The 10,152-nt window shown below is 62.3% G+C and overlaps 1 protein-coding gene across 6 annotated transcripts; it reads left to right on the top strand.

Annotated features, from left to right (window-relative positions):
• Positions 1-362: 362 nt before the first annotated feature.
• LZTS3 (leucine zipper tumor suppressor family member 3) lies at positions 363-10,152 on the top strand. Of its 6 annotated transcripts, none has more exons than XM_081833107.1 (5): positions 4,670-4,705; positions 4,869-5,053; positions 5,576-6,052; positions 6,369-7,220; positions 7,577-10,152. In XM_081833107.1, exons 3-5 carry the CDS (start codon positions 5,594-5,596, stop codon positions 8,273-8,275), a joined length of 2,010 nt encoding a protein of 669 aa, XP_081689233.1. In that variant the 5' UTR covers positions 4,670-4,705; positions 4,869-5,053; positions 5,576-5,593; the 3' UTR covers positions 8,276-10,152. The 6 variants fall into 6 exon arrangements, with proteins under 6 accessions (XP_030882849.1, XP_081689233.1, XP_081689234.1 ...); XM_081833108.1 differs by having other exon boundaries at positions 4,869-5,056; XM_031026989.2 differs by lacking the exons at positions 4,670-4,705; positions 4,869-5,053 and adding an exon at positions 363-516.

The raw sequence follows: 10,152 nt of genomic DNA, 5'->3' as shown, positions 1-10,152 counted from the left end.
GAGGCCGCGTCCGGAAGAGCAGGAGCCGGAGAGAAATGGGGCTGGGGTCGACGTCGAGATCCCCTTCCCCAAACCGGAGGGGCTCCTCCCGGTTGCCAAAGTAGTGGCGGAGGGCGCGGTCCCACTGGATTTGTTAGAGATCAGAGCCTGGGGGTTGAACCCAAGGGGTTTGGGGGGGTAAGAGGCGACGAGCAGAGGGACTCGGGCCGACTTACGCAGCTCTGGAGAGGGTGAAATAGAGGGGTCCCACGCGCGAACCCGGACGCAGCTACAAAGGGGTTAAAGCGTTGCGCCCCGCCCCAGCCTGGGGATTGGCGGCCCTGGGGGGCGTGGCCGGAGGGCGGGCCCGCGTTTGCCGCAGCCGCGGGTGGGCGGGGCCCGGGCGGGGAGCGGGAGGGGCGCGGAGCGGAGCCGGGCCCGCGCCGCGCGCCCCGCCGGGCGGGCTTCGGGCTGCGCCAGCGAGCCGGGCCGGTGGCGCCCGCTCCGAGGACCCCGCGCTGGACCCTGAGGCAGCGAGTAAGTGAGGCCGGCCCATCGTGGCACCCCTCCCGGCTTCGACCTGTCGTCGTGCCCGCTGCACTGCGATGCTCGTCCTGCCGGACCCGGAGCTGGGGAGGGGGCGCGTCCCGCTGCTGGGGTCCCGGGGCGGGGGAGGGGAGTGGAGATAAGGCCGATGATGTCATGGATGCTTCACCAGGCCTGGGGGGAGGTGGCGGCCGGAGGGGGTGCGGCCCGGATTATGTCACCTCTTCCCTCTGCGCCCCGCCCCCCGGGGCCACACGCGCTGGTAGGGAGCTAGGGAAGGTGCGAGAGGGATTTCCTGCACCACGGAGACCCTCGGGCACCTCCTCAGGACAGCCTGTGGCCGGGGTCTCTATCTGTTGGCGCTGCGGGCCGTGGACTGCTGGTGAATGGCGAACACCCCCACTCCCCTGCGCGGCAGCTCGTGTGTGCGCGCGTGTGTGTGCTGGGGTAGGGGGGGCGCTGTCAGCCCCCTCAGTCCTTAAACACCAGCATCACCAGAGCCAGGATCTAGGAGATGGTTCCCTTCCCCCGTTGACACCAAGGGAAGGTGGATCTCCCTTCCCACATCCCAACCAAGAAGTTCTGAAGACCTCTGCACCCCAAAAGCCCTACAGTGCCCCCAGTCCCCTTTCTCCCTCAGTCCTTCTTCCCGGAAGCCCTTCCTGATTTTCCTGTCCGGATTCATTGCCTCTTTGCATTGCTCATAACTAGCGTTCCCACAGCATTCTCTCTGCATCTCCTCAGGGTCAGGGCCCAGAGACCCCTAGGACTCTGCCATCTGTGTCCCCAGGGCACCCCCAGGCCAGCCCCTGGGGAAGCCTCAGAGTGAAATCTCCCTGGAGTAGCCTGAGCCAAGTGCTCCAAGGCCCCTGCTCCCCAGGGGCGATCAGGGATGCTGTCCTGGGAGGCAGCATTTGGATTGGTCCTTGAAGGATGCAGGGTGGGCACAGAGAGCTGGGAAGAGATTTTGTGTGGAGTGGAGAGGAGCTCAGGTCAGGGGAAATAGGATGGGCAGCAGGAGATGCCTTGAAGGCCCTGCTGCAAGCTCTGCTCTGGTTCTGGGGACTGAGAGAAATGCCAGGCCTCTTACCCATAATACATTTACTTCTTAAGATTCCTGTAAGGTAGGTGTGAGAACCCGAGATGAAATAACCTGCATGCATTCACCCCTAATCAGTTCAGCTGGGATTTACACTTGAGCTGATGCCTCCAGAACCCATGTCGACTGTTCTTGGCGCTGCTCGTGGAAGAATTTGGGCAGAGCAGGGAGAAGCTCAGCTTTGCCCTTTAGAAAGAGTCCCCTGGCAGCTGTGTGTGGGAGGGAGTGCAGGGGGGAAGAGGCCAGCGAGGAGCCCCCAGCAAGGGTGCTGGCAAGAGGGGCTACTGAAAGCTTTAGGGGGCAAATGGGCTGGTATAGGGGTCTCTGAGACCACAAGAGAGGGGTAGAGTGTTCTTAGCTTTGGGAGGGACAGAGGTAAGGAGGGGTTGAGTGGTCACTGTGGGTTGGAGGGACCTGCCCATGTAGAGCCCAGGTACAGATCATTTGACCCCTTTATGACCATCAATACTCTGCATAATGTCCCAGGCAATGAAGGTTGATGGCACAGAGAGAGCGGCAGAGTTGGGCAACAGGCTGTCATCCCAGGTTGTTGAGCTAATGCCCTGAGGGTGCTTATGCAGACCATGCTCAGCCACCTGGGCCAGTTCAGGACCCGAACCCATACACAAAGCTCAAACCCTTCCCCTGGGCTCAGTTTCTGCCTATCAGGGAAACAAATGCCCCTCCTTGTCCTGCCAGCTCCCTGTTGGGATTTTGAGAAAAGAAACTGCGGCAGCCCAAACTCGGCAAAGGCAAGGGGCAGGGAATGCTTGCTGACAGGTTAGAATTATGGCAGGACACTCTTTGGGGAATGAGGCTCCAGGGAGAGCTGCTCTGGGTTGATAGTCAAGGATTCCCCAGGTAGAGCAGGAGCCGATCCCAGGAGACATTCCCAGGAACACCTCATTTCCATCTAGGACTCTGGGCATTGAGCTTGTCCGGGGACCACACACATCCCAGGGAAAGAGTGGCGCAGAGTGGCCTACCACCAGCCTCAACCTGTGGTCCGATCCTCCTTTTGTGGATCACAGAGAAGGAAGTACTGCATGTTTGTACTGCACCCTACAGCTCAGAAAGCACCCTTGCAAACACTATCCCCTGTCACTCTCATGATCAACATGATCACTTCTGAGGTTTGCTCCTGCCCACATCCTGGCATCTGCTGGAGCCCCCTTGCCTAGCTCTCTCATCTCACTATTGGCGCCTTCCTTCGGCATAGCAACATACTCAGGTTTCTACCATGCTTAATTTAAAATTAGAAAAGAGCCTTTGGATCCCAAACCACCTTAAGTTACTGCCTTCTCTGGCCTTCTCTTTCACCAGGGAACTCTCCCATCTCTCCCTCCGGACCCAGCTACTCTTGTAGCCTCGCTTTGCCATGCACCACTTTTCTGAAGCCAGTGAGGTTTCCACCTGCAGATCCAGGATACACTCTCCAGTCTCGACTTTACCTGGCCCCTTTCTAACACTGGGAGCTGCTCTGACATTCTTGAAGTCCCCCAGCTTGTTCTGCAGGGCCTGCCTTGTTCTGGCCTCCTTCTTGTGTCCACACTGCCTCCCAGGCTTCTGGGGCCCTGCCACCTTCGCTTGATGCTGGGCTCCACCCACACCACCCTTGAATGCTGACCACCGCAGTCTCTTTCCACCCAGTATGTGAGAGAGATCTTTGTCTGGTCTTTCCCAAAGTACCTGTTTCCCCAAACATTCTCCCCCTGTTTTGTTAAGGGTGTCACACCCACCCCTTGCCCCCGCCCCTGAACCCCATCTCTATGAAGTTTGGTCAGTTCTTCCTCCCAGACCCCGCCCAGGCCTTCCCACTGGTTTCAAGCCTCAGGCCACTCAGCTTTCATCCTCCTAGTCCCCAGCTGCTCCCCACACTGTACCTGAGGATGCTGAGAAAGGGGTCATGCTTAGGGTGGGAGAGGGATTTTGAGTTGAGGGGTAGCTGAGCTGGAGTACGTGGGGAGCAGAGGCAGAGCGGGGACGAGAGTGAGGCCTGAGAGGCACTCACTCTCAGGGTCTTGCACCTGCTGACACTGTGCTTAAGTTCTGCACTAGGTGCCTCCCTTGCCTCACCCTAGACTCAGCCCTGCATGTGGGGATAGACCGGCTCCTGGGAGGAAGGTGGTAAAGTGCTGTTCTCCACCCCTGGGGTGGGAGGGGGGCAGATGCTGAGAGAATGGAATTTTACAAAGGCAGTGGGGCCTGGCTTGGTGGTGAACTTTCCAACCACTTAGGGCTGTAATTCCAGGTGTGGTGGCCAAAAGACTCCTGAAGGGCAAGAGTTTTGTTAGGTTCCCCTGGTCTGGGGCCTAATAGGAAGGACATGGCATCAGAATGGGCATCTGGGTAGAAGACAGTCTGAGGGGCACTCGAGGGGCATGGAGTGCCACCTGGACCCCTTCACCTTGGTAGAGAAGGAGGGCTCCTTGCCTGGTTTCTCATGGGAGTAGGGGGGGAAAGCCTGAGGGTGCCCCTACCACCTCTGGCAAACGGATTCCAGGGTCTGCATCCGCGGCTGGCACTGCCTGGTGCCTTGGCCCCGCTAGATTATGCAGATCTCTAGGGCAGGTGTTCCCCGGTGTGGATTTGAGACAAAGGAACCAGGAAGTGGGGCCTCCCTGAGCACAGGTAACCCGAGGCCCTGTCGCCCTGCCTGCGCTGCGCCCCCACCCCCGCTCTTGTGGGCTGGCCTTGGGGGCGGGGGGGGCGCACGCTCACGGAAGGGCTCAGAGGACTTCACGGTTCAAGGTCCAAAGGGAACGGGGGAAGGGGGTAATCCAGGAAGTCTTCCCGGTGGCAGTGAATTCTTAGAGGGGATGGGAGGCGCGGAATCCCCTGCGGGCGCAGCTGGGTGCGGAAGCCCCGCCCCTCCCCCGCCCCTCCCCCGCCCACCTGTGGGAAACGCAGGCCCGGAGGGAGGCACGGCCAGCGCCCGCAGCTGGTAGCACCGCGTCCTCTGCCTCGGTCTCAGCCAGCCCCGGGGCTTCTGCAGAGGTACTGACCGTGGGGAAGGGGCCCCTCGTGCGGCCGAGTTGGGAAGACCTCCGGAAGGTCCGCTCGCCACGCGCTATAGCCAAGGTCCCCAGCCGTCCGCGGGGGGCGGGGCGTGCCCCAGGTGGCGCCCACATGCGACCCGGGGGCGCGCGGCGCAAGACTCCCGTCCCTCCCGCGCCCGCCGCCTCGGGGCGCCTGGCGCTCGGCAGCTCCATGAGGTAGGTCCTCCATTCCTCCCATTTCGCAGAGGAGAAAACTGCAGTCCGGGATGGCTCAGTCGGCCCGTCCAAAGTCGCCCAGCTGGTTCGGGCCGAGCCCCGACTGCGAAAGTGAGGCACATGGCCCCTGCAGACCGGGCCTCGGAGGGTCCCAGGCTTGAGGACCCGTCGGCCCCCCACTCCCTTGGAAAGGCAAGGAGAGGAGCCTGCGCTGGTAGTGAGCCTCCACTTCTGCCCTTGACTGCAACACCCTAGGTTAGGGGGCCGGGAAGGACCCCTACTCCCAAGTTTTGGTTAGGGGTGGGTTCTCTCCTTCCCTTAATTTCTGAGGTTCCCTATTGAATTCAAGCACTGATGTACCCTTCCAACCCCATCTCCCCAGCCCATGAGGTTGGGTTATAGGGCTCCAGACCCAGGGTAAAGAACGCCTAAGTTTTGGCAGCTGCAGTGAAGAATTGGGGCTCATGGAGGAGATGGGGTTGAGGCAGGAGCTGAGGAGTGGAATGCTGAGCTGAGCAAAGCTGGGAGGGTATGTGCATGGTGCCCTGGGGCCTGGGCTTCATCAGGTGGGCAACAGGCACCCCCATTACCAAGCTGTCACTCTTACCCCAGCCCCATTCCTCCATCCTGGGTGTCTGGGAACTCTTGTACCCACTGTAGGGAAGGGGACACTGAGGGGCGGGGTGCAAGTGGGGGTGGGGCTGACCTATCTTTGCCTTCCCACCTGTGCCCGCAGTGCCCCCCTGGCTTAGTCATGGCGAAGCTGGAGACGCTGCCTATGCGCGCTGACCCAGGGCGGGATCCTCTCCTGGCCTTTGCCCCTCGGCCCTCTGAGCTCGGACCCCCAGACCCTCGCCTGGCCATGGGCAGTGTGGGCAGCGGGGTGGCCCATGCCCAGGAGTTCGCCATGAAGAGCGTGGGCACCCGCACGGGGGGTGGGGGCAGCCAGGGCAGTTTCCCCGGCCCCCGCGGCGGCGGTGGTGGGGCCAGCAGGGAGAGGCCAGGCCGCTACCCCTCCGAAGACAAGGCTCTCGCCAACTCCCTCTACCTCAACGGCGAGCTGCGGGGCAGCGACCACACCGATGTCTGCGGCAACGTGGTGGCCAGCAGCGGGGGCAGTAGCAGCAGCGGGGGCAGTGACAAGGCCCCGCCGCAGTATCGCGAGCCCAGCCATCCACCTAAGCTCTTGGCCACCTCTGGCAAGCTAGACCAGGTCGGTCCCCAGGGCCTTTTTTCTGAGGGGAAGAGAGGAGGGTAAAGTGGGCCCTGGAGGTTGGGGTGCAGGGGCCAGAATGGAGGTCGGGCTGGGGAGCCCTGGTGTGGGGTCTTGGCGGCCAAGTCTGGCTGGTGGTTCCAGGGCGGAGACTTGGCTTTTGGGTGCCATGCGGTGGAGCCCGGCTGGGAGGGACTTCCAGGATGGAGATTAATTGGGGGTGAGGCTGAACCTATCTTGGCCAGAGGGAAGAGGCTGGGGCCGAGGTTAAGGCCCCATTCTGATGCCCACTCCGCCTTGCTTGCTTTTTACTCAGTGCTCCGAGCCGCTAGTCAGGCCCTCGGCCTTCAAGCCCGTTGTACCCAAGAACTTCCACTCCATGCAGAACTTGTGCCCCCCGCAGACCAATGGTACTCCTGAGGGACGACAGGGTCCTGGTGGTCTCAAGGGCGGACTGGACAAGTCTCGGACCATGACCCCAGCGGGCGGGGGTGGGGGCGGCCTCTCCGACTCCGGCCGGAACTCACTGACGAGCCTGCCCACCTACAGCTCCAGCTATAGCCAGCACCTGGCGCCCCTCAGTGCCTCCACCAGCCACATCAACCGCATCGGCACTGCCAGCTACGGCAGTGGCGCCGGCGGCGGCTCGGGCTACCAGGACCTGGGGACCTCTGACAGCGGGCGCGCCTCCAGCAAGAGCGGGTCGTCCTCCTCCATGGGGCGGCCAGGCCACCTGGGGTCGGGGGAGGGCGGAGGTGGAGGCCTGCCGTTCGCGGCCTGCTCACCCCCCTCGCCCAGTGCCCTGATCCAGGAGCTCGAGGAGCGGCTGTGGGAGAAGGAGCAGGAGGTGACCGCTCTGCGGCGGAGCCTGGAGCAGAGCGAGGCCGCGGTGGCCCAGGTGCTGGAGGAGCGGCAGAAGGCGTGGGAGCGCGAGCTGGCCGAGCTGCGGCAGGGCTGCAGCGGGAAGCTGCAGCAGGTGGCCCGCCGCGCGCAGCGCGCCCAGCAGGGCCTACAGCTGCAGGTGCTGCGGCTGCAGCAGGACAAGAAGCAGCTGCAGGAGGAGGCCGCCCGGCTGATGCGGCAGCGGGAAGAGCTGGAGGACAAGGTGGCCGCCTGCCAGAAGGAGCAGGCTGACTTCCTGCCCCGGATGGAGGAAACTAAGTGGGAGGTGCGGGCAGGGGGCTTGGGCTCTCCCTCTCTGAGTCTCCTTCCTTCTGTCGCTCTGGAGAAACCCAGAGCTGCGGCCCACTGTCACAAGGGGGAGTGAAGGGGGAGGGGGACAGAACCGATGAGGAGCGTCTGTGAGGACCAGAGTGGCCCCGGGGAGGGAGGGGGGTGCTGCGTGAGACTAGCCACGTGTGTCCTGGGTAGTCCAAGGGGGGCCCGTTGGGGCATTCCTGCGTGTCCCAGGAGTTAAGCCTGCATCTGCAGATGCTCCGCGCTGCGGGCTGGAGGCAGGGGCCCGGGTGCCGGCCGCAGGGCTCTGCCTTGACCCTGGTCCTCTTCGCCCCTGCCCCTGCCCAGGTGTGCCAGAAGGCGGGGGAGATCTCCCTCCTGAAGCAGCAGCTGAAGGACTCGCAGGCCGACGTGTCCCAGAAGCTGAGTGAGATCGTGGGGCTGCGCTCGCAGCTGCGGGAGGGCCGGGCCTCGCTGCGGGAGAAGGAGGAGCAGCTGCTCAGCCTGAGGGACTCCTTCGGCAGCAAACAGGCCAGCCTGGAGCTGGGCGAGGCGGAGCTGCCCGCGGCGTGCCTCAAGCCCGCCCTGACCCCGGTGGACCCGGCCGAGCCCCAGGAGGCCCTGGCCACGTGCGAGAGCGACGAGGCCAAGATGCGCCGGCAGGCCGGGGTGGCCGCCGCCGCCTCGTTGGTTTCCTTGGACGGGGAGGCGGAAGCTGGCGGGGAGAGCGGGACGCGGGCCCTGCGGCGGGAGGTGGGGCGGCTGCAGGCCGAGCTGGCGGCCGAGCGGCGAGCCCGGGAGCGCCAGGGGGCCAGCTTCGCGGAGGAGCGCCGCGTGTGGCTGGAGGAGAAGGAGAAGGTCATCGAGTACCAGAAGCAGCTGCAGCTGAGTTACGTGGAGATGTACCAGCGCAACCAGCAGCTGGAGCGGCGGCTGCGGGAGCGCGGGGCAGCGGGGGGTGCCAGCACACCCACCCCCCAACACGGCGAGGAGAAGAAAGCCTGGACGCCCTCCCGCCTCGAGCGCATTGAGTCCACGGAAATCTGATCCCCTACCTGGGCATGTGGCCTTTTGACAAATGCCCTGTCAAAGGCCAGAGTCCCCAGTGTCCCCTTCCCGCCATTTCTCTTCCCCATGTCCCCCATGCCCCCAGACCAAAGAGGTTCTCAAAGCAGCTGTGACCAGGTCCCTCCCCACCCCCCCCACTGGGTGCCCTTCGGGCTCTACCACAGGCCCTCTGGGCAGCCCACTTGCACCCTCCTCCCAAGGAAGGGAGAGAGCGAGGCAGAGTGTTTGGGGGAGCCCGTGCTCCCCTTCTTGGCACTGCTTTGCGGGAGATGGGAGGCGGCAGGCCTGCAGTACCATGAGGTGCCCCAGCCCCTCGGTAGGACCGGGCTGCCTCTGTTGGCCACCCCGGTGTCCAGTAATGCTCTCTGTGGTCACCTCCAAGGCCATATAGCCTGAGGGGGCCTGCATGGGGTCTGCCAAAGCTGACAGACCTTGGGCTCCTGGCCTCTCTCTTTCCTGCCCTATTATCCCTCCCTGGGCAGATTGGCAGGACGAGTGGGAGCAGATGGCCCGTATGTGGTTGAGAGGGCTACCTGCCCAGCCCCTCCCCCCACTCCTAGCAATGTCTCTTGGGCTCAGGCCTCGGAGCCTGGCCTGGTCCTGAGTGTATGTCCATATGTGCGTATCAGGGGCCGGAGGGAAGGCTGGGGGTGGAGACTCAGTGCCCAGGGAAGATCTGCTCTCCTGTTCTTGGGAAGGGTCACCTGGAGACTGCTTAGCTCTACCCCACCCTTCTGGCCAGGATCCCACAGGGTGATAGCCCCATCTGCTTGGCTCACCCCACACCCAGGGCCGCTGTCCGCGGCTCTAACTACAGCTATTAAGTGCTACCTGCCTCTCAGGCACTCCCCTCACCCGGTTTCTGAGGTCATATGAGTGTCTGTGATGTCTTCCTGTGTCTTCTCCCACTCGATTCCCCCAGCCTCCCTCTGCTTTCACGCTCAGAACATCATTGTCCTAGGCTGCCTCTTCCCCCCAAACCTCACCTTTTCTTCCAGTAGAAAATTCTGCTTGATCTTTGGTGCACTGCCCACTTCCAAGCTCCAGTGGGCCCAAGCCTGAGCCAGAGGCCTTTGTTTTGGGGGGCGAGGGGGGATGGTTGTGATTGCCCTTGAAGGACAAGGCTGACCTGAGAGGAACACTGACCCCTGAGTTCCCAGGACCTCGAGGTAGCCCAGTGTTTGCCCAGGGTAGGCCTGGCATGGCCATCAGTGGGGGTTGGGACAGCACTATCACTTCCCTTCTCCTCTCGGCATCCTCTGAGTCTATCTCCTTAAGATAGGAAGGGAAAGGCAAATTTCTAATTCACCAGCAATAAAAATTAGAGGAGGCTTGGCCCTCAGCCCTTGTATTTCTCTCTTTTCACTCTCTTCCTCCCACCCCCAAGATGGGGTTTGGAGGACAGGGTGGAGAGAGCTGGCAACTACTGTGAGCAAGTTCCCCAGCCCCTGACCAGCCTCCTCCCATGACTGGTGACTGTTTAATGAGCTGTGCATCCCCCACAAAAACAAGAGTGCCCCCCTGTGTGGCCTCTATCCCTCTGCACAGCCCCTTCCAGGTGATCCTCACCAGATCTCTGAGCCGGGTGAGGGGGGCCATCTGGCAATCACTGCCCATTCCACTCACCCCTCACTGTACCTGCCCCAGAACCTGGGCCTGGACCAGAGGGGCAGGGGGAAGAGAAGGCATTAGTAGGAAAAAAAAAAATAGAAAAAAATATGAACAGACTCAGCTTTGGGACTTCCAACCACAAAAGAAATTATATATAAATATATATAAATATATATCTCTACCATAGGTGATGGAAAGACTTCGTTTTCTTTTCCCAAAGAAATAAAATGGAGAAAGCCTCTTGA

The sequence above is a fragment of the Leptonychotes weddellii genome, chromosome 10 (genome assembly GCF_054177405.1).
Source record: "Leptonychotes weddellii isolate Sample4059 chromosome 10, ASM5417740v2, whole genome shotgun sequence".
NCBI classification, from domain to species: domain Eukaryota; kingdom Metazoa; phylum Chordata; class Mammalia; order Carnivora; family Phocidae; genus Leptonychotes; species Leptonychotes weddellii.
Note: the sequence above shows the minus strand (reverse complement) of the source record. Positions and strands in the feature narration are given on the sequence as shown.

Excerpts from the sequence above, each read along its gene's own strand:
- LZTS3 (XM_031026989.2), top strand. The coding sequence starts at position 5,594 with ATGGCGAAGCTGGAGACGCTGCCTATGCGCGCTGACCCAGGGCGGGAT. Across the intron at positions 6,053-6,368 it reads CCTCTGGCAAGCTAGACCAG|TGCTCCGAGCCGCTAGTCAG; the intron begins GTCGGTCCCCAG and ends CTTTTTACTCAG. Across the intron at positions 7,221-7,576 it reads TGGAGGAAACTAAGTGGGAG|GTGTGCCAGAAGGCGGGGGA; the intron begins GTGCGGGCAGGG and ends GCCCCTGCCCAG.